Source organism: Giraffa tippelskirchi, chromosome 3, assembly GCF_054371585.1.
Source record: "Giraffa tippelskirchi isolate mGirTip1 chromosome 3, T2T-mGirTip1v1.2.pri, whole genome shotgun sequence".
Taxonomy (NCBI): Eukaryota; Metazoa; Chordata; class Mammalia; order Artiodactyla; family Giraffidae; genus Giraffa; species Giraffa tippelskirchi.
Genome location: NC_137277.1, coordinates 175,758,078 through 175,781,569, shown reverse-complemented (window position 1 = coordinate 175,781,569; position 23,492 = coordinate 175,758,078). Strand labels below are relative to the sequence as shown.

The window sequence follows — 23,492 nt, the reverse complement described above, 5'->3', positions numbered from 1 at the left end:
GCCACCGTCAACCTTCTCCAGGCACGTGGGGTCCTAGGTAGTCTGTCCCGGGTGAGAGGGGCTTGTTTGGACCACAGGTTTGGGGGCCTCAGCCCCTGGCCCCTTTGCAACTTTGCCTTAAGCTTGTGGTTTGATCACCAAGGGACCCCTGTGCAGAGCCCTCTTGTAGACAAATGCTTTGAGAGGAAACCGTGACGCACGTAGTATAAAGGGTTCTCTGAGACTCCGTTAGGCTGTCTGGCTTGTTAAACATTCGCGTGTGCAGACACACACCCTAATAAATACCAAGTTAAATGCTATCTTTTTAAAAAAAGCAGTCTCTTTTAAAATATTTACTTATACTTTCCAGCTGCCGGCTTTCCAATCCCAACCACTGTGGTCACGGACATGTCACCCTGGCCAGGACTGGGGGATTTTCCGACCAGACGATTCCAGGGGTCCTGCCATTCACCCAGATGCCCTGCTTCCAAGGGTCCCTTCAAGAAAGATTTTACGAGAATAAAGTGGAAGATCCATTTTGTTTTTGATTAGACAGAAGTGAGGTAGGGTTTGGTTTTATTAGCTATTAGAATTGTTGATTCAAGTCAGAAGTAGCACAACTACTGCCATATTAGAAAGATTAGCCCCCAAGAGTCCACACTGGGACCTGACCGGAGGCCCCTCGCCGATGGCTCCTGGTACCGCTGTTGTAATTGCCCCCTCAGACAGGCCCACCCCAACCTTTGCACCTTGTGAAGGGTCCTTAGAGAAGAGACTCACCACCAAGGGCATCCCTCTGGGACCCAACTCTACTGTCTGCTAGAAGACAGCAACCATACTTCCTGAAAGGATGGGGCTTGTCTTAGCAATTTCTCGAGATGGCAGAGAAGGCAGTCCAGGGCTTCCAAGCAGGGACCATGGGGTGGGGAGGGGAGGAGACCCTGCCCGAAGGAAGCAAAGGTGGGTCTCAGTCCCATTTAACATTTGGGAGGCAGAACCCAAATCTCAGTAAAGAAAGATCTGCTCTCTTCAACTATTCACAGCAAATACTGAAGGTAATGAAAAAATCATATGTAAACCACCCTTTGGGTTTCCCCGATGGCTCAGCAGTAAAGAATCCGCCTACAATGCAGGAGACGGAGGAGACCTGGGTTCGATCCCTGGGTCTGGAAGATCTCCTGGAGAAGGGAATGGAAACCACTCCAGTATTCTTGCCTGGGAAATCTCATGGACAGAGGAGCCTGGTGGGCTACGGTCCATGGGGTTGCAGGGTCGGACATGACTGAACGACTGAGCACCACCAAACCATCCTTCACACCACAGGCTTGCAAATTTACCTGCGGGTTCAGTAGCGGCAGATTCTTCTTCACACCACAGGCTTGCGAATTTACCTGCGGGTTCAGTAGCGGCAGATTCTTCTTTGCGGTGCATGGGCTCAGCTGCTATCTTACTTTGGATCGAACCCACATCCCCTACATTAGAAGGTGGATTCTTAACCACTGGACTACCAGGGAAATCCCTACAAAAGATTTTTAAACACAGCAGAGGCTGCTGTCTTGTGACTTCTGCCTTAGACCATTTCCTAACTTAAAACAGCTCCCTCCCTCCACCAAATAAAAAAACTTCAAATTATTATGAACAGATTAACAGAGAAATGGAAATATATAGCAGCTTCAAAATCACCGGCCTTCCAATTTTATTTAATTCCTTTTTATTTTTTAAAGTTTTCATCTTTAACAAAACGACTTTGGAAATAATGTACATTTCCCTGACACCAGTACTACAGTTTTCAGAGTCACAGTAAGATATATAGAGTTACATCCATAATTAATATGAATGCCAACATTTCAAACAGTAATTTCTGTTACATGGCAAACAAAATTCAAGAAAGCAATCATCAGGGACTTCCCTGGCAGTCCAGTGGTAAAGTCTCCGCCTTGCAGTGCAGGGGGTGTGGGTTCGATCCCTGGGCTGGAAACTAAGATCCCACATGCCATGTGGTTTGGCCAAAAAAAAAAAAAAGTGCCAGGACAGCATATGAGAACAGCTGCTGCTTCAGCAAGGGTTTCTGGCATAATCAACGACGAGGCTGCTGAAGACTGTTCCAAGACCAGCACTGGAAGCAGCCACTCCTGTTGTTGCACAAGTGCACCAATAAGTGTGGCCGCTGTCTCAGCGTCTCTGCTGACTGCACTGGTCTGAACTCCCTCTGGATTAACTGAGACACACCATTCCGGGCCCCACTAAATACTGTAGAGCCCTCTGCAGTCCTAGCCTCCAGTGGAGATAATACTGATGCAGAAATTGGTCTGCCTGCAACTCTGGACCCAGCTTGCAGTGGGGTGCAGGCGAACAGCTAGCTTGCACGGCTGGAGGACTTGGGTGACAGGAGGACGTAGGCTCCTCTCCCGCTTCCTCTCTTCCCAGGAGGTGGCCACGGTTGAAGGAATGGGGCTCCTTGTTTTAAAACAAAACCAACAGCAGTTCATTGATCCGTTCTTGTGTAGGGGGAAGTCAGCTGGGTCTTTCCTGTCCTCCTACCTGCCCTCACATTGATATGGATTGTGTGTGTATGTTCAGTCACTCAGTCATGTCCAACTCTTTTTGACCCTCTGGACTGTAGCCCACCAGCCTCCTCTGTTCATGGACCTCTTCCAGGCAAGAATACTGGAGTGGGTTGCTGTGCCCTCCTCCAGGGAATCTTCCTGACCCAGGGATCGAACTTGCGTCTTCTGCATTGGCAGGCGGAGTCTTTACTGCTAGTGTCACCTGGGAAGTCCGATATGGATTAGGCTCCCTATTAGACAGAATAAACAGGAGGCCTGGAGCAGAAAGGCCTCCTCCTTAACATCAAAGAGCTCCTGGGCAGCAGAAGGTTTCCCATTCCATGTTTAGTTGCCATCATAGCAAGAGCTGAAATAACTAACACAAGTTATGTAGCATCTTGTAGAGTGCTGGGCAAATAGCAGTCACAACTGCATGTATGGTGAGTGAATCATGCATGAATGAATGCATTTAGCTGCTTCCCACAGATAGTGCTTTCTACTGGGGAAAGTCAGAGCTGTCCTTGTCATTCTAAAGACTGGATTTCTCCAGGGGCAGGTGAGAAGGACAAAGGAGGTAATACAGAGTTCCCTCTCTGAGTAAACACAGATTGTCTTCCTGACTTTTAACGGAATATCATTGACTCTGATGGACTCATAAGCAGACAAAAAAGGATTCTGGAACGTGGCACCTCTGGGCTTCATCGGCTTTGATCTTGTGTTAGGACTGGACCTGAGATCCAAAACAAATCCTATGCTCTTGTAATTCCTACCCGTAACTTTCCTTCCATTTGGTGACATGGTCAGTTCCCAGCATCTTTATTCTCAAAGAACTTGGCACAGAAAGTCAATGTCAACGTGGAGAAGAAAGGTGTGCAAAACTACTTATGCTCTGGGCCTGCAGCACATGGACCATCTTGGCTCTGGCCCCAGAGGCCCCCAGGGTGGCAGTGCATCTTTATTCTGGCTTGCTCTGGGAGCCAAAGCCCCAGGAAACCCAATTCTCTCTGCTCTGGGGACTCTTCCTAGAATTTGACTGGGAGGAGACCGTCTCACCCAGTGTTTCTCAAAGTTGCCACAATTGGCATTTTTAATGGAACCATTTTGCACCACTGGAGATTGTCCCTTACATTATTAGGTGCCCACTAAATTCCAGGGGTGCCCCACAGTTGCAGTGACTCTCCCAATACACACACACACACACACACACACACACACAACACAATTTCCAATATGCCTGGAGGGGTAGCCTGGCCCCTGGTTGAGAGCCACTGGGCTGGTAGCGCTCCTACATGTTTGAGCCCCAAAGGCTGAGTGACAGGTCCAGGGCTCCTCTCTCAGATCTGATGATTTCTGGTCCAGCTGCTCTCAAATGATGGACGCTCATGCAAACAATGACAGGGTGCCACAGCACCACAGGAGCTCAAAGCCCATAGCCGTCTGTCTCAATGGCATAGAGAAACCAAGGCAGAGAGAAATGATGACCCCACTGTGACCAGAGAATGAGCAGATGCAAGGTAGGGGGCAGGTTTGCAGAGGATACATTTTCCTAGGTCCTACTTAGCTTTGTAAGTCTCACTGCCTGGCTGGTAACATGTCAATGCAACAGCCCCCGGCAGGGGAGGCCTTGTAGTTACCAGCATCCCAAGGTCAACATGGAGGCAGGGCGACTCAGTGAGAAGAGCCAGCTCCAAGTCTGTAGGTTAGAAGTGGGGCAGCCAGGGGTCCAGCCTTCATCTCAAGTCTCTGGCGGGCTCAGTGGGAGCAGAGGCAATTCTGTCACAGGGTTTTGATCCCTTTCCGGGATCCTCGCAATCTCCATTGGGATATACGGCCATCAGTACCAGCTCCTCCTCAGGGTCCTGGAGGTCACCTGGAACACAAGAGAAGGACTCACCCAGTGAGAGGACAAAGTTTCTGAGTGGGAACGCTGGGAATGAAAGGGAAGAAGTCGGCCCCAGTAACTATCTACTTTAAAAACCCAACAAAATACGTAGCGAAAACCTTAAAAAGGTACATACCCTTTGACCCAGCAATTCCACTTCTAGGATTTTATCCTAAGGAAATAATTAGGAATAATTAGAATTCCCAGTGTTGGTGGCTCAGTGGTTAAGAATCTGCCTGCAGGGCAGGAGACAGGAGACTGGGCTCAATCCCTGGGTCAGGAAGATCCCCTGGAAGAGGGCATGGCAACCCACTCCAGTCTTCTAGCCTGGAGAATCCCATAGAGAGAGGAGCCTGGCAGGTTACAGTCCATGGGGTCACAAGGACATGACTGAAGCGACTTGGCAGCAGCATAGCTCCAGCAGCAGTGGAACTGCTCCAGCCACCTTGCTACCAGCCTACAGATGAAACAGCACGGACAGCCTGGCAGAGAGAAGGAAAGAGCCTGGGTCCTTGACGGGGTCGCAGGGCCCCTGAATCAATGAGCCCTGAAGCTGATTCCCTCTCGAGACTGTGTTTTAGGTGAGATAATGAATTCCTTGGCTGTTGATACTAGTTTTCATCATGGTTTCTTCACCTGGAGCTGAGAGCACCCTAATTAATATGAGGTCTGACAAAGAGATTGGCTGAGTAAACTATCGCTTACTCAGTCATATGATGGGATTCAGGCATTAAAAATGATGTATAAAATTCCCTAAGACTAAACACGCACACAAACACAAGTAGAATTAGGGAGATCTGAATAAGGCCTGTGGATTGTTTCAGTGTCCATATCCAGCTTGTTGATATTATCCTATAGTTTTGCAAGAAGTTACCATGGGGGAAAACTGGGCAAGATGTACATAGAAACTCTTTACATGGTCTCTTCCAACTGTGTCTGAATCTACGATTACCTCAAAGAAAAAAGAAGATGAAAGATGCTGACATGTAATTGTTGCTGTGGAATACTGCACAGTCACACTATGTTATTGATGAGGAAAGCAGACTCTAAAACAGTATATGTATGTAAGTGTAATCTACTATTTATGATCTACGTTATAAATGTATACATATGGTCTGTACATGCAATTTGCATCTTAATGTATTCACTTCTACATGAGACTAAACAATCTGTTCTATGCTACAGAGGGAAGTGATCCAAGACTTACATAAAGTTGTTTATGATTCCTTCACTTTCTTTCCCTTTAGTTTCCAGATACATCCAAAATGATGATGCAGAGATTGAAGTCAACATTTTTGTAATTAAATATTTTAAATATGTGATGCATTTTGCAGATGATTTATCTATTATATAGGAGTGAATTTATTAAAATGTAAATAGTACAAGGTGCTATAAATAGGTCGCTAGGGAGACAGACTGAGTAGTCTATCCAAATTATAGTTACCTTTGAGTGAGGGAATTAAACAAATGATTTTTAATATTTGTGTTTCTCCTTTTGTATTTTTTAAGCTTTCAATTGTGTGGGCAGAATTCTAAGACAGCAAGTTTCCCACTCCTTGGGGCACTTATCCTGCATAATCCCCTCCTTTGTGTGCGGGTGGGACCCGTGAATATGATGAGATAGTCAGGCCATTGATTTTCGGTTTGTGCCAAAGGTGATGGATTGTCCCTCCTGTGATTACATTATGTTACGGGAGGCTGGAGATTCTCTTGCTGATGGAAGGAGCAGCCGCCATGAGTGAGAGAGCCTGGGCAAGAAGGCAATTTCAGGGCCTCTCGGAGGTGACAGCCTGCAAGGCAGGGACCCAAGCGCCCCAGCAGGGTGCAGTTCCCTCTTAGCTGGGCTCTGCCGCTGGTCTCTCCCTGCTCCTGCAGTCCAGTCACTTCTTTAACACCCTAATCTGCGCGTCTTTGCTCAGAGGTGGCCAGTGGCTCCCTATTCCTGAGAGACCTGGGCCTAGGGCCCTGATTTGGTTCTGACTCTCTTCTTCAGCCTTGGTCCTCACCAATCCTCTTATGCATCTATCTCACCCCCCACCCCCCACCTCCGCTGGGCCCTCTGGGCAGGGGTCCCTTTTCTGAGCTTGACATCATGCTGTCAAGCCTTGGTTCATAGTGCTCCCTCTCCAAAGCTTTCCCCTTTCTCCCTAAGAAAATCCCCCAACCCTTAGCTCAAAAGTCACTTGCTCTGGGGAACCTCCCAGGATGCTTGGGGTGGGGGGAAGGGGTGCGGGGATGGGGCAGGGCAGGGAACAATGCTTTTGGCTCCAGATGTCCCACTAGGCAAGTCTGACATCTGCCTTACAGCCCCGCCAAGATGGTCTTCCTTAGGCGGAGACTCCTGGGGCTAAAGCCCCCATCCCACCCCCCTATTCCCTCCCTTCATGGATATTGGTCCACTCCATCCCTTCGGTCCCTATGTGCACCTGACTGTAACCCCAAGCCCCCCCTCGGGATCCAGGAGGCCAGGAAGGAGACACACTCACCCTGAGCTGGACCACTGCGGGAACAGGTATCTGGGTCCTTCCCCCGGCTCCAGGGACCCCAGGAAAAGCATGCCAGCAGTGCTGGAAGGCCTGGTCTCTCCCAGGCTCCTTCTGTTAGAAAGAACACAAAGTCCCAGAGGCCATGGGTCAGATGATTCTTAATGCAACTGAGACAATTTTCAGTTCAGCAACCAAAGTTTCAGCTGTCAACTGCCCTGGTTTCAACTAACTAAAAAAAAAAGGCTCTAATTTGCAAAAGGGGATAGGGTTTTTGAACTTAACAAAAAAAAAAACCCAATTGTTTTTATATATATTGATATTACTTCATTTTCACAGAAACCCTGTGTAGGTACCATATTGGAGAAACTACAGTAACAAAAACGATGTGAAGTTAATTACAATTATATAGCACCAAAGAAAAAAATTCAAGGAGCCATAAACCTCCTCCCTCGATTTTTTAGTTCAAACAAGTTTTTAAAATTTTATTGTAGTTGATTTACAATGTTGTGCTAATTTCTGCTGTGCCACAAAGTGACTCAGTTATACAGATACAGACATTTAGAAAATATATTCTTTTCCATTTCTGTTTATCAAAGGATACTGAATATAGCTCCCAGTGCTATACAGTAGGACTTTGCTGTTTATCCCTCCTATATATACTAGTGTGCATCTGCTAATCCCAAGCTCTCAATCCTTTCCTTCCCCATGACCCCTCCCCCTTGGCAACCACAAGTCTCTTCTCTATGTCTGTGAGTCTGTTTCTGTTTCATAGATATGCTCTTTTGTGTCATATTTTAAATTCCATATATAAGTGATATCATATGATATTTGTCTTTCTCTTTTTGACTTACTTCATTCGCTCAGTAAGATAATCTCTAAGTCTATCCATGTTGCTGCAAATGACATTATTTCATTCTTTGTTATGGCTGAGTGATATTTCATTACATATATATAAAAATGACATTATTTCATTCTTTGTTATGGCTGAGTGATATTTCATTTTATATATATCTCTCACATCTTCTTTATCCATCCATCTGTCAGTGGACACTCAGGTTGTTTCTGTGTTTTGGCTGTTGTAAATAGTGCTGCTGTGGACACAAGGGTGCATGCACCTTTTTGAATTATGGCTTTCTTTGGATATATGACCAGGAGTGGGACTGCCAGATCACGTGGTGACTCTATTTTTAGTTTTTTGAGGAACCTCCATGCTGTTTTCCATCCTGGCTGCTCCACTTTACATTCCTAAAAACAGTGTAGCAAGCGGTTCCCATTTCTTCAAACCCTCTTCAACATTTATTATTTGTATTTTTTAACGATGGCCATTCAACTATTCTTGAAAAGGCCATCAAACTACTTCTTAATAGGAATAGAATTAATCTTTTTTGATAATCACATACAAAATAATTACATGTTGATTCTAGTTTCCTTATTATAGTACCACCTCAGTTATCTGGGGATCCCTAACCATCTGGAATCAGGTCAACTGGAACGAAGTTTTAAAAAAGGACTCCAGAGAGCCAAAACACAGAAAATCCTTATTTATAATTCTTTATGTGGGGCCCATTTACTCTTGATTTGTACCCAATTTAATAAGATTGGGTCCTTAGTTTTGCAACCAAAAGACAGCTGTATTAAGCATACACTGAGTAAACAAGCATTAGCAAGAGGCAGGTAGCCTAAAAGTCTAAGAATAGCCACCAGACAGTGAGGGAAGAGATTGGAAAACTTTGCTGTCACTAGCAAAACCTTAGCAGCATGAATCCATGGTGTAGCCTACCACAAAAGCCTGAAAGGAATTGCTGGACAATGAGTTATAATCACATCCATGACCTTCAGTCATTAATGAAAGGTTTCATGTTCAATACATTTTGATGAAAGTATAATTGACTTTAATGCAATAGAGAATGACTCCCTTGCAAACCGTTAAAAGATTTTAAGTGTTCCTGTTTAAAAGGAGGCAAGGATTCTGTGTGCCGAGCAGGGTGTCAGGAAATGGGAATACAGTGGTGATGAAACTCACAAGCTGCTGCTGCTAAGTCGCTTCAGTCGTGTCCGACTCCATGTGACGCCGTAGACGGTAGCCCACCAGGCTCCGTCATCCCTGGGATTCTCCAGGCAAGAACACTGGAGTGGGTTGCCATTTCCTTCTCCAATGCACGAAAGTGAAAAGTGAAAGTGAAGTCTCTCAGTCGTGTCTGATTCTTCGCGACTCCATGGACTGCAGCCTACCAGGCTCCTCCATCCATGGGATTTTCCAGGCAAGAGTACTGGAGTGGGCTGCCATTGCCTTCTCCGGAAACTCACAAGGGAAAGTGACAAAACCACTGTGGTAAGAGCTTGGAGAGCAGAAGCGGATTCTGGGGTTTCATTTGTGAACTTGCAAATGGGAGTGGGTCAGGGAAGGCTTTCTGGAGGAGGAAGTCCACTACTGAATGGTGAGAGGAAAAGGAGGATGGAAGAAAACGCTTTTCATCCAACTGCAATGTAAAAAGAAAAGTGGAGGCCAGAACAAGCTTGGCTCTGGGGAATTAAAAAGTTGTTCCCTGGGAATAGTAGATAGCTAAGAAACTGAGGGCTCAGATAATTTTCTAGGCACAAACTCACTAAGGAACAGAAAATTTCCCCCATGGGGCCAGGTCAGCAAAGGTGCTGGCAGCAACAATCTGAATCACAATCCACCTTGGGACATTCTTCATGTCTTTCAGGATGCTGGGCATGTCTTTCAGGATGCTGGACACTGAGTTTCAGATTTAGCTGGCTTTCTCACAGACCCAACAGAATAGATGTAGGAAGGGGGAGGTTAGGACAGGCTCTATAGCTGAGAGGGATGGTCTTCACCTAGGCAGGCCAAGTTGGCAGGGAAGCCTGTGACATCAGGGGTACCAGATCTCCTTGCTGGAAAAGGAGACCCATCCCCACCCCTGTTAAGTCTGGCATCACCCAGTTGCTGGGTTAACACACTTAATGCCCAGGGAGGCAGAATATGTCCTCTCTCTTAAGTAACTCTTTAGCAAGAAGGGTTGGCAGAGGCTGGAAGGCTTGGAGGGCGGCAGGTGCTGGAGAGAGGAGTAGAAGGATGCTAGAAGTGCAAAGATCGCTCTGGCATTTCCTAGCTTTGCCAGCTCCAGCTGTACTTAGCGTCCATATTTTAATCTCGGGGCCCTGGAAAGCTTCTGTAAGACCTCGTGTACGAGGTTGGAGAAGATTCTCACCCTTTTGCTGATGGCAGCAGTCACCGGGGCTGGGAAAAGACCCCCACTCCCATCCCCTCTCCTTAGGAGTGTGGGGAGGGAAGAGAGGCAGACACCGCGGTGGGCAGTCAAGAAGAACTGGGAAAGCCTGTGCCTCAGTCCCTCACATCCTTTCCTCCAACTTCCAAGTGCCCCGCATTTATTCCTTGCCTTGTTCCTTTGACCCCACGGCGCTTCACCATCGCATCCATAGTGCATTCCGCATCCGTAGCAGCGCGCATCCTACAGGCTCCCAGCACCAGAAACCCCCTGGCCCCAGTTCTGTGTTCCTCCCACCTTTAAAGTGGCGCTTCTCAAGGCTTTCCCGTCTCCGCGCCCTCCTTCTCCTCCCGGAAACTTCCAGATCTCTGCCCAGCGCCGTCCAACCCTCTCTCTACCAACCTCTCCTGCCCTCTGCTTGTCCCTTGGGCTTTCCTAAGCTCCTGTATTTCGCATGCACTCAGGGTCCTCCCGGGACAGACTCGGCCCCTTGCCCAGGGCCCGCTCCGCTCTAGTTGGGAAGCCTAGGGCTAGGCACCGCCTCTCTCCCGACCTCAGTTTACCTCGGGGTACCACGAGGCGGGGGCGGGAGGGCGCTGGCCTAAAGAGCTCCCAATGCGGTGTCCAGCCGCCGCCCGCCCACGCCCCGCGGGCCTCGCGTCCCCCTCACCTGGTCGCCAGGGCCCGGCGGCTTGCAGGGCCCTGCAGGCGGCCGCCTGAACCGCCAGGCTGGAAGCCGGGTGGCCGGGGCGGTAGGCGGCCGCCTGCACCGGGCCTCCCGCCTGGCGGCCGAACACCGTGCGCAGCAGCGCCTCCAGCAGCCGCAGCTCCGGGGCCACCGCGTCCTCCGGCTCCGCCTCGGCCACCAGCACCCCGACCAGCGCCGCGCCGGCCCGCCGCCGGCCTCGCACATCCCGCAGCATCTCCCGCAGGTGGCGCCGGGGCCCCCGGGCGGCCAGCGACGACGCGCGGCACAGCACGAAGACGAGCGGAGAGCGGATGGCGCGCGCCCCGGTCGCGTGCCTTTTCGGCGCCCCCGGCGTCCCGGGCCCAGTTCCCTCGGCGGCCCCGCCGCCCGGCTTGCCCGCAGCTTGCTGGGGCGGGAACACCTCTCGGGCGAAGTCCCACAGCAGCGCGCGGCTCTGCTCGCGCTCCCACAGCTCGCCCACCAGCAGCACCTGCCCGCGCCCGCCCGCCGCCTCCACCAGGGCCTGGAAGGGCGGCTCGCCCGGGCTCTCGGGTCGGGCGGCCAGCGCCTCCAGCTCGTTCTCCATGCTCGCGGCCGCCCGACCTCTGCGGCCGCTGCGGCCCTGCCGGGCCAGCTGCCCGCCTCTTGGGGCGGCGGCGCCCGGCCGGGGAGGACACGCCTCCAGGGCTGCTCCTCGCCCGACCCCCGGCCCAAGAGCCGGATCGCCCCGCTTCAGCCGGGAACTGGGCGGGGGCTTTCTTCCCCTCCAGCCCTCTAAGGGTGGCGCCTCCCGCGGTCCCCCGGCGGCAGACAAGGGGAAACTGAGCCATTCATCCAACATTTACTGAACACCTACTAGGTGCACTGGAGAAGGGAATGGCCACCCTCTCCAGGACTCTTGCCTGGAGACTTCCACTGACAGAGGAGCCCGGTGGGCTCCAGTCCATGGGATCACAAAGAGTCAGACACGACTGAGCAGTTCACACTTATGCTAAGTCGAAGGTGGAGTAAGACGGAAAATTATGTGAACAAATGTATCTTCACAAGCAAGACTGGTCTGAGACCTGGAGCAGATATTTCTGAGGCGTTCTCGTGGTGTGGGGACAGGAAGTTTTGCAGGCGGGACTGTCCTTGACTGCTGCTTTGGAATTTGGGGCGTGTGTGTGTGTGCGGGCACCAGAGAAGAGGGTAGGGGTGAGAAAAGAGGGGAAGCAGGAGTCTCGTCTGTTACTACGGTCCTTGACTCACTTTTTCGGCCTTCAGCCTTGAACAAAAGCTGACTAAGGGCTCATCGGTTCAATAAATCCTATGACCTGCAGGGCCCTGGAAGTAAAGGCAGATAGTGTTGCTCCCTGTGGAGCAGGAAGTCTGTGGGGATGGGCTGCTGTTTTGATCTATGTGTGTGTTGGGGACGTGGGGATGGGCTGGAGGACAAGAGAATGTCAGTAGGCCAGGTCAGCAGTAGGAATGCATTTCCTTTCATTCTAAGGGTCTAAGTCAGCTTTGTCCAATAGAACATTCTGTGATGATGAACGTGTTTTATATATTATCTGTACTGTCCAGTGTTGGCTTCCCAAATGGTTCAGCGGTAAAGAATCTGCCCACAATGCTGGAGATGCAGGTTTGATCCCTGGGTTGGGAAGATCCCCTGGAGGAGAAAATAGCAACCCACTCCAGTATTCTTGCCTGGTAAATCTCATGGAGAGAGGAGCCTGGTGGGCTCCAGTCCTTGGGGTCGCAGAAGTGTCGGACAGGACTAAGCAACTAAACAACAACTGTCCAGTGCAATAGCTGCTAGCCATATGTGGCTATTATAGAGCACTTGAAATCTGGCTAGTGCTACTGAGAAACTGAATTTTTTGGATTTTATTTCATTTTAATTAAGTGTAAATAGCCACATGAAATGAGTGGCTAGGGCATTGGGCAGCACTGGTTAAGGCTCCTTACCTGCCCTCTATGATGCAGTATAGACCAAAGGCCCTTTTGGGTCAAGAACATGTTAGTACTCCATTCTCTCCTTCATCATATAACCCCCAAACTGCTCTTGTAGTTACCCTGTTTCCTGACTGGAGAGTTTGTATGTCCATTCAACCAAAACAAAGCTTTCTTGAGCTCAAGCAGTGAGGATTCCATGGACAGAGGACCCCTGCCCTAAGTCTGATCATCCAGCAGTGATTTCAGCCAGTGTTTGGGGAAGGACCCAATATTATTGTTGGGGTCTTAGTTAATATGACCTCTTGCCTCTCTACACCATCTTTGCCCAGGAGATCCAGGGACTTAGGTGGGAAAAGCACAAGATATGGAGCAGGAATCCCTGCGCTGGAATCAGGTTGTGTTCCAGCACCAGCTCAGTGATTCAGTCGACAATCTGGATTTATCGAGCATCTTTACCATGCACTGTGCCCGGTGCTGGGAAGACAGTTGCAAACAGGTGAAATTACTACCTTTGTGGAGCTGCAGATCTAGTGGAGGTTTCGAGAGAAAGACCATAAAAAGTACATGTATAAATATCAGCTTCAGATGGTGATCGGTACAATGAAAAAATGCAGGGCTGACAAGATGGTAATGTGCCTGAGATGCTGGCACAGTCCCGTGAATACAAACCTGAAGATGCTATGGAAGCAAGAGGGAGGTTGAAGAAGACTGAGAGACAAACCTAAAAACCATGAGATGTGCCCTCCCCCACCCTACCTTCCTGGAGGCCACAGAGGGGAGGCCACATGTGTGGGAGAGACACAGAAACCTTTTCCAGATGAGAGCTGAGTGCCCTGGAAAGGGATAGGCTGAGTGATCGATCGCCTTGTAATGTGGTCCTTTCTTGCTTCAGAGGCCTCCATAGATCATCGCCCAACTCCAGCCTCTCTCCCACCCCTCCCATGGTACTGAAAACAGCCCCAGATGGTAACATCAGGCTCAGGGCAGAAGTACAGACAAGTAGACTTGCAGCCTAGCAGTCCCTTCTTTCCCCTGGCAGGAACAGGGCATTCCAACCACAAGGTCTGGCTCATGAAAAGAGTAGTGCCAGGAGAGTGTGCCCACAAGTTCCCTGATGGGGGTGGGGGTGGTAGCACATGAGGAGTAGCCAAATTCACACTGTCATGCCAGAGGCCATTCCTATGCCCACTCACATTCCTTGAGCTCACTAGGAGGGAGTTCAAGATAAAACCTAAACTTCAGTCCCTTTCATGTTTACCCACTGCCAGCCAAGACTGCTAATATCTGGTGAACAGGAACTCACTGAAAAAATTAATCAGATTTTTGGAAAGTACAAGCTAATGCATATTTAATCAATACATGAAATCAGATTCATTTTAGCTGCTAATGACACAGACTACAGGTAACAGTGGCATAAACACAATGAACATTTATTTTTCTCTGTTGTAGCAACTTAAACATGGATAGTTCACGGCTGATGTTGTAGCTCTGTTTTACTAGGTCTTTGAAGACACAGGTTTCATTCTGGATCACTATTCCTCCATCTTGACCTCATGATTCAAACTGGCAGTGAAAGCTCCAGCCATTACCTCTATGTTCCAGGCAACAGGATAGCAGAGGGGTGAGGAAGGAACAAAAATCAATTCACTTCAGATTTCTAAACAGTAACACTGGATTTAAGAAAATAGTTGAATATTTTTAAAGTATCAAAGAGTAAGAACTTGGAACCTAGATTTTGATCTCTAGCTAGATGATCAGCTATATAAAGGATATAACCCCTTAATCATATACAGCCCCTCTTTGAAATCACTGTTAGAGGAAGTCTCCCAACAAGAAGAGAAATATGGGTGTGCTCAACAATAGGGAGAAAAAGGGATTAAATACTTATTTAAATTACTCTTGTCTAAGTAAATTGTTCTGTGCAATGCTGGCAAAGTACAGCCTGGGTGGGCATAAGCTGGGAGGTGGCAGAGTGGGTGGGAGCCCTACCAGGAACGTCGAAAGGAAATTGACTCCATTTGGTTATCTTTTTGAGAAAGAGAGGAAAACTTATCAGCTGACTGGAGAGGAACTCTCAAATGTGCTGGTGTTTTTATACTTTCACTGGTCTAAAATCAATATGCTCTGCCTCTTCAGCTATTTATTCTCTGGCTTAAAATTTCCAGGTAACAATTTCAAACTTTCCAGTGGTGGGATGGAGGCTAGATCAGAGAGGGGGCGGGGCGTTCAACAAAGGTCAGAGTCCAGGGCCAGTGAAGTTTATCTTTACCTGTGTTATTTACCTGGCAAAGGTTCAGGTCTTAAATTAACAGGAAATTACGAAAACCTTAGAAAAAGAGGTAGGCTGCCAAGAATATTTCTTCCTTCCCTCTGTTCATGCCCTCAAAATCATGAAACAAACAGGCGTCTTCTTATGTCTCTGGTTCAGCAATGGGGATGTCAAGTGAAACTAGGATTTCTGAAACAATTCGCTTCTTTGTATTTGCTCAGCTTCCCAGTGGCTCAGTGGTAAAGAATTTGCCTGCAGTGCAGGAGATGCAGGAGACCCGGGTTCGATCCCTGGGTCAGGAAGATCCCCTGCAGGAGGACATGGCAACCCACTCCAGTATTCTTGCCTGGAGAATCCCATGGACAGAGGAGCCTGGCAGGCTACAGTCCATGGGGTCACAAAGAGTCAGACACGACTGAAGTGACTTAGCACACATATTTGCTCAAGTGAAGCTTGGGAGGAGCAGTGATAGAAAAGTGCTGATTTAGAAATCAAGGAGTAATGTTGATTGAGTTGCTGGCACCTCTTTCTCCTCTCTTTTCCCTCTTTTTCATCCCAGTCTTTTCTTCCTTCCTCCTTCCTTTCCCTCCCTTGTGCTAGAAGTTAATCTCCTCATTGTTGGGGAAGAAAAGGATTCTTTTCCTCCATTCTAGATTCTTTGGCTACTGTAATAATTAAATTGACAGATGACAAATTAATAGGAGAAAAACAAATTATGTGCATCCTGGAGCCCCACAAAGACAGAAGATGCAAAGGCAGTTGGCCAATTGAGGCTTTGCTGCCATCCTGAGCTGAGAAAAGGGTTAGGGGCCTGGGGTGTCAGAGGGGGACGAGGGCCATTCACAGGAAGATGGGAAGAGCAGGTGGTTGGCATCAGATATTACCATGCAGGTAAGTCTCTCAGATTAGAAAAGTTATCTCTGGTAAGAGCTGTCTTTTTGGTACAAGCTTCCTTTTAAAAATCTCTTAGGCTTCCCTGATGGCTCAGACAGTAAAGAATCTGCCTGCCAAGCAGATTCGATCCCTGGATCAGGAAGATCCTGGGTCAGAAGGACAATGGCAACCCACTCCAGTATCCTTGCCTGGAGAATCACCTGGACAGAGGAGCCTGGTGGGCTACAGTCTATGGGGTCACAAAGAGTTGGACACGACTGAGCGACTAACACATTCACTTTTCAGGCAGATAAGGAAGAGGTAAAAAGGTTTTCCTAAGTTTTCAGGGTCTTAATCACCTTCAGTTCAAAATAATCCACACACCAAAGTGGCACACTTTCGGGTGGCATGTTCTGCTCCCCTTTGTGGTCTCCCTGGCCAGCACAGGTTCCCATCAGGGCACTGGGAGTGCAGATCTCTGGGACAGCTGGTGTTCTTCTGGGGGTTAAGCATCTCAGCCTTACCTGAGCTCTAGGGTCTAATGAGGGTTCATTAAGAAGCCTGGGAGAGGACGCTGAACCAGAAACCCTGACTTAAGCCCCTGTAGTGCCCCTGAAGGGCCCACGATGGCACAGCGGTGTCAGGGGGAGTGGTGGGCAGGCCCCTAGGGCATACCTGCACTGGCTGAGTGGATGTGGGAGGGGCACAGAGGCAGCTCTGCCATCAGCAGAAACTTGTATTCAAGCCACATTTCAGCCATTCTACCCCATCCCACCCCCACACATCCACTGAGGGGCTTGTGGTAGAAGACCCGAGAGCAACAACTGAAAGGACATCTGGGTGAAGCGCGGACACCAGCCCACCCTGCTTAGTTAGAACCAAGAGCGGCTGAAAAGCTCCCTGAGCAGGGCTTGAACATCTGCATCTTCAGCACAGTGTTGGCAAAATGCAGCCTCGATCTGCACCCTCAAAGAGGGCTTCTGCAACCACTGCCAGGGCCATGGCTTCCAGGCGGCTCCAGGAGGCTCTGTCTGCATCTGAGGCTTGGTGGGGCAGGGAGTGAACAACAGCTGACCTGTACTGTAAGGACTTCAAAGCCACTCAACTTGGTCTTCCTTTAAAAATCCACCTGGTCAGACTCTGTAGGATGTCAATACCTTTAGACCACGAAATTCTGGCACCCTGGATATGTTCCAGTGTCTCCTAGTTTAGTCCATGGGAACTTGAATAGAGTTTGTATCCTACTGTTATGTGAAAATTGTATAAATCTTAATCACGTTGAATTGGTTCATGGTGCTTTCTAGGTCTACTATATCCTTCTACTTCTCTGTATATTCATTCTATTAATTTTTGAGAGTTTGATATTGAAATTCCAATTTAAAAAATCTACTCAAAAATAATTGTAATATATAGGGATGCTTTTGAACTGTGGTGTTGGAGAAGACTCTTGAGAGTCCCTTGGACTGCAAGAAGATCCAACCAGTCCATCCTAAAGATCAGTCCTGGGTGTTCATTGGAAGGACTGATGTTGAAGCTGAAACTCCAATACTTTGGCCACCTCATGCAAAGAGTTGACTCATTGGAAAAGACCCTCATGCTGGGAAGGATTGGGGGCAGGAGGAGAAGGGGACGACAGAGGATGAGATGGTTAGATGGCATCACCGACTCGATGGACATGGGTTTGGGTAAACTCCGGGAGTTGGTGATGGACAGGGAGGCCTGGCGTGCTGCAATTCATGGGGTCGCAAAGAGTTGGACACGACTGAGTGACTGAACTGAACTGAACTGATAGTGGAACTGTATGTAACTTTGTTCTATATTTTCCAAGTCTCATTTAAATGTATTACCATACTTTTATGATTGAAAAAATAAAAGAATGAGAAAAAAAATCCACCTGGTTTATCAACTTGGAGTTTGAGCCTGAGTCTCTCCAGATCCAGCTTTATGGTAGGATGATGCTGGTCACAAGTGGCCAGGAAGCACTAAGAGTAGCTCTAATGGGAGCTCTAAAAGTAGAATGAGACCATACCTCCCCTGTACATCATGAATGTACAGATCTCACCAACCAGATACATGTTCCCTGCCAGGCACCTTGAGATCAGAGGGGATGAAAGGACAGTACTCACAGGAGTCATCTCCATTCCTCAGTCAAGACTCAGAGCAAGCGCCGCTTTACAGACTATCAAATAGAAGGTCAGCTGTGTCCATGGGGTGGACCTGAGGGCCAGTACTCACCACGGACTCCCTGCTCTTGTACCTATACATCTCATTCTGTGCATTTTCAGCAGCCCCTTAGTCCCCTAGTTAGTTGATGAGATCTAGGACGGGGCATATGGACATTGGTGACATCATGATCACTGTTCATAGGGGGACTGGTGTAAGATGAGCTGACCACTAAATATGAATCTTATTGTAACATTTCTTGCTCAGACCAGATCCTGGCTGGCACTTCTCTTGCCCAGAGGGATGGATCAAGGATTCAAACAGATGGGCTCAGTGAGTGCATGGAAACATGTGTTCCACTGACAGATCTGTGTGTTCGATGGGACCCCTTGTTCCCTATGAAAACACACGGAAGAAATGCCTTTCTGGTCTTGGAATTAAGCACGCGATTGTTTTTAATCTCACAGACATCCTGAGCAAAACAGCTGGTCTTGTTTCTTTCTTTGCATGGGCTGCTGGAAGCTCAGAGTCAAACTGTGGCTCGTAACTAGCAAGTGTGTAGAACTTTCATTGCAAGCATTTTGTATATTAACCTTATCCCTGGCTTCACATTATTTCTCCTAAGCTAATTCTCTCTTCTTCCTAATAGCATCTGTGACTTCTTAAAAAATATTTTATTAATGTATTTTGCAAGCAAGGATAAATATTTTTTCTCTATAGTCAGAGCAGGATAAAAATAAAGATACACATAAAATATCTCAAATGTTTTCACTTGGGCTTATACTGCACTCTGTGCCATTCTCTAATCTGGGAAGCTCAGGGATTTTATTGAGATGAAAGTTTCTATTTCAGCCTTTGAGAATAATCATTATGTTACCATTTCTGTGATTCCTGCAGTAGAAAGAATTTTACCCACTTGCATTCTTTCAAAGCTCCTCTTCTTCCATCTGATGTTTACTTGACACTTGACACAATATTTATGAACTTATCTTTATTGCCTGGATAGTGGAATGGGATTCAGAAACTCATGTCTTCATGCAGCTTTATAATCCTCAGGAAGAATTCTAAGAATTTTGAGTTTTTAAGCACTTTTTCCCCCTCTGGTCACGGATCTGGTAGATTAACATCAGAAAGTCACTAGCTTGTCTGCGAGGCAAACTTGAGAAGAACAAAGTGCAGTCACTAAAGCTTCATTAGAGCCTTCACGGGCCTCCAGCTCTCTCAGGCAGCAACACAGACAACAGGGACCTGAAAACCCAGTGTGTGCTTACAGAGGAACGTATGTATTCATTGCAGCGTAATTCTGAAGGCAGCGGTCAATCCTCTTCTCAGCATACTTCTTGCAGAAAAAGAACAGAAAATAAAGACAATAAAAAAGAAAAAAAATCACCCACTGTTCTGTTATTAACAGGTAGGGGGTTAACCTTCAAGGTTTTTAACAAAGTCTTGATTATATTTAACAAATATTTATTGAGGGCCCAGAATATGTAAATCCCTGTGTCATGTCCTGGAATGTGAGAGTATTCGAAACCAGACACAATCCCTACTCCATGACTCCTACCATAGGTGTGCTCTACCATTACCCATTCATGCAGATGGCATCACACAGTGTTCGAGTATCTGCTTTTCTCCCTGGACCATATATTGTGGATATCTTTCCATGTCAACATCTACAGACTGACACTGTCATTTCAAAAGGCTAAATAGTGTCACATATATGTAACTTGTTGTTGTTTAGTCGCTAAATCGTGTCTGACTCTTTCGTGACCCCATGCACTGTAGCCTGCCAAGCTCCTCTGTCCATGGGAATTCCCAGGCAAGAATACTGGAGTGGGATGCCATTTCCTTCTCCAGGGGATATTTCTGACCCGGGGATTGAACTCACATCGCCTGCATTGGCAGGTGGATTCTTCACCACTGAGCCACCTTGGAAGCCCCATGTATATGATTAACCATGCATATGTGCATGCTCAGTTGCTTCAGCTGTGTTCAACTCTTTTTGCAACCTCATGGACTGTAGCCCTCCAGGCCCCTCAGTCCATGGGATTCTCCAGGCAAGAATACTGGAGTGGGCTGCCATACCCTCCTCCAGGGGATCTTCCTGACCTAGGGATCCAGCTGGCGTCTCCTGCATTACAGACAGGTTCTTTACCATCTGAGCCACTGGGGAAGCCCATGATTAACCATACTTTATTTCAGTCAGTACCCTAATGTTGGGGACTTCTCAGTTCAATCGCTCAGTTGTGTCCGACTCTTTGCGAACCCATGAACCACAGCATGCCAGGCCTCCCTGTTCATCACCAACTCCTGGAGTTTACCCAAACTCATGTCCATTGAGTCGGTGATGCCATCCAACCATCTCATCCTCTGTCATCCCCTTCTCCTCCTGCCCTCAATCTTTCCCAGCATTAGGGTCTTTTCCAATGAGTTGGTTCTTTACATCAGGTGGCCAAAGAATTAGAGTTTCAGCTTCAACATCAGTCCTTCCAATGAACACCCAGGACTGATCTCCTTTAGGAGGGACTGGTTGGATCTCCTTGCAGTCCAAGGGACTCTCAAGAGTTCTCCAACACCACAAAAGCATCAATTCTTCGGCACTCAGCTTTCTTTACAGTCCAACTCTCACATCCATACATGACTACTGGAAAAACCACAGCCTTGACTAGACAGACCTTTGTTGACAAAGTAATGTCTCTGCTTTTTAATATACTGTCTAGGTTGGTCATAACTTTCCTTCCAAAGAGTAAGCGTCTTTTAATTTCATGGCTGTAGTCACCATCTGCAGTGATTTTGGAGCCCCCCAAAATAAAGTCTGCCACTGTTTCCACTGTTTCCCCATCCATTTGCCATGAAGTGATGGGACCAAATGCCATGATTTTAGTTTTCTGAATGTTGAGTTTTAAGCCAACTTTTTCACTCTTCTCTTTCACTTTCATCAAGAGGCTCTTTAGTTCCTAACTTTCTGCCATAAGGGTGGTGTCATCTGCATATCTGAGCTTATTGATATTTCTCCCAGCAATCTTGATTCCAGCTTGTGTTTCTTCCAGCCCAGCGTTTCTCATGATGTATTCTGCATATAAGTTAAACAAGCAGGGTGACAATATACAGCCTTGACGTACTCCTTTCCCTATTTGGAACCAGTCTGTTGTTCCATGTCCAGTTCTAACTGTTGCTTCCTGACCTGCATACAGGTTTCTTAAGAGGCAGGTCAGGTGGTCTGGTATTCCCATCTCTTTCAGAATTTTCCACAGTTTATTGTGATCCACACAGTCAAAGGCTTTGGCATATTCAATCAAGCAGAAATAGATGTTTTTCTGGAACTCTCTTGCTTTTTTGATGATCCAGCGGATGTTGGCAATTTGATCTCTGGTTCCTCTGCCTTTTCTAAAACCAGCTTGAACATCTGGAAGTTCACGGTTCACGTATTGCTGAAGCCTGGCTTGGAGAATTTTGAGCATTACTTTACTAGCGTGTGAGATGAGTGCAACTGTGCAGTAGTTTGAGCATTCTTCGGCATTGCCAAAGAATTGGGGACTTTTATGCAATTATAAAAAGCACCTCTGTGCACAGCCTGACACATACAGATCTTGTGCACTGGTCTTATGATTTGAAAATGCTCTTAATCATCATCTTAAAGATGCTCTTAAATCATCCTCAGATGCACCAGTGTGGAAAATTGGCTCCAAGTCACCCATAATCGTTCTGGCTTTCCTAGTTAAATGACTTCTGCCTGTTCCCAGATAATCATTTTGTATAGGAAGCTTGACTTGTTTGCATTCAAGTTGAGCTGACTGGGACTGCTTGGGACACAATTGAAGAGCGTCTGCCTTCATCCTTGTAATGGCCTTACTTTCTACAGTGACAGCATCATTTCATATTGGTCTTAGAGATAATGATTGCACTGCCTCGTCACTGCTGGTGGTGGAAGGAACCATCCGTGCTTAGTTGCTTCAGTCATGTCCAACTTTTTGCGATTCTACGGACCATAGCCTGCCAGCCTCCTCTGTTGATGGGATTCTCCAGGCAAGACCACTAGAGTGGGTTGCCATGCCCCCCTCCTGGGGATCTTCCTGACCCAGGGACTGAACATGCATCTCCTGTTTCTCATACATTACAGGTGGATTCTTTACACCTGAGCCACTGGGGAAGCCCAGAAGGAAACATATCCTTTTCCATTTATACTTTGTTTGAGAACTAGCACCTTCTTCCTGCAATCTCCTGGTGCTCATTAAGTGTACCTGATAGATGAATGCATGAATGAACAGCTTCCGTGACTGGAAAAATGATGTGGCTGAGGGACAGACAGTTCATAAGTAGGAGGTAGCATGCAGGTGGTGGTAGGCAGGCTTGAGATCAATAACATGGGTAAGTTAAAGATGAATGTTCCGGTTTTTAGAAAAAAAAACACTAGAAACAACACCAAGAAGTTTGGCTAAAAAAACAGATGAAATAAATGGCAGACTAAATATACTCAGGGAAGAGATGAATAAAAAAAAAGAACAGATGGGATAAACAGAAAACTAAACCAATATGGTAGACTGAAATCTAACCATATTAATAATTATTTATATCAATGAACCAAATACTTTTCTGTGAAAAATAGAGATTGTCAGATTGTATTAAAAAGCATATAGCACTTTCACTATGATAGACTCTATGTTGGACCATAAAACAAGCTTCAATCAATTTCAAAGGACTGCAAACACACAGGGTACATTATCTGAGGTATTTAATTAGTCATCAATAAGATATCTAGAAATTCCTCAAATATATGGGACACTTTCTAAGTAACCTGTAGGGCAAATGAAAACACATGAAGTTAGGAAATATTTTTAATTGAGTAGAAGTAAAAATAAAACACCAAAATTTGTGAGGTATGACTAAATCAGTATGTAGAAAGTTTTTTTGTTATAGCTATGGACTGTATGTCCCTCTTTCCCCTCAATTTTTCTTTTCTTTTTTTTTTTTTGCTGTTGTTTTGTTTTCTTTCAAAGTTCTGTTTTTTTAAAAAAATAATTTTATTTGTTTATTTATGGTTGTGCTGGGTCTTCATTGCTTTGGTGGGCTTTCTCTAGTTATGGCAAGCAGGGGCTATTCTTCATTGTGGTGCATGAGCTTCTCATTGCAGTGGCTTCTCTTGTTGCAGAGCACGGGCTCTAGGCACACAGGCTTCAATAGGTGTAGCTTGCAGGCTGTGTACTCGTGGCTTGTGGGCTCTAGAGTGCAGGATCAGTAGTTGCGGCGCACGGACTACGTTGCTCTGCAGTATGCAGGATTCTCCTGGACCAGGAATTGAACCTGTGTCTCCTGCATTGGCAGGCAGATTCTTTTCCACTATGCCACGAGGGAAGTCCCTGTTTTTTGTCTTTAAATATTTGTTTAGCTGTTACCAGTTGCAGTACGCAAGATCTTTTAACTGCAGCATCATTTTTTTTCCT

General features: G+C 47.1%; 2 protein-coding genes across 10 annotated transcripts in view; both read right to left on the bottom strand.

Moving 5' to 3' along the window:
• Positions 1-1,673: 1,673 nt before the first annotated feature.
• On the bottom strand, positions 1,674-14,334 carry LOC145543583 (uncharacterized protein C2orf72-like). 3 transcript variants are annotated; one of them, XM_081585600.1, is made up of 4 exons: positions 10,797-11,432; positions 6,894-7,004; positions 4,544-4,579; positions 1,674-4,395 (listed from the first exon to the last, which is right to left on the bottom strand). In XM_081585600.1, the coding sequence occupies exons 1-3, from the start codon at positions 11,398-11,400 to the stop codon at positions 4,575-4,577; spliced, it is 720 nt and encodes a 239-aa protein (XP_081441726.1). In that variant the 5' UTR covers positions 11,401-11,432; the 3' UTR covers positions 1,674-4,395; positions 4,544-4,574. The 3 variants fall into 3 exon arrangements, with proteins under 3 accessions (XP_081441726.1, XP_081441725.1, XP_081441727.1); XM_081585599.1 differs by lacking the exon at positions 4,544-4,579; XM_081585601.1 differs by lacking the exon at positions 1,674-4,395 and having other exon boundaries at positions 4,486-4,579; positions 10,797-14,334.
• Positions 14,335-19,030: 4,696 nt separating this feature from the next.
• The window catches only part of SPATA3 (spermatogenesis associated 3), a 38,436-nt gene continuing 33,974 nt past the window's right edge, over positions 19,031-23,492 (bottom strand). For 3 of the 7 annotated variants that reach the window (XM_081585607.1, XM_081585604.1, XM_081585611.1), the window contains one exon: positions 19,031-19,393. The gene's annotated coding sequence lies outside the window, so the exon portion shown is untranslated. The remainder of the gene's footprint in view (positions 19,394-23,492) is intronic. The other 4 variants (XM_081585606.1, XM_081585603.1, XM_081585610.1 and 1 more) reach the window with 2 other exon arrangements.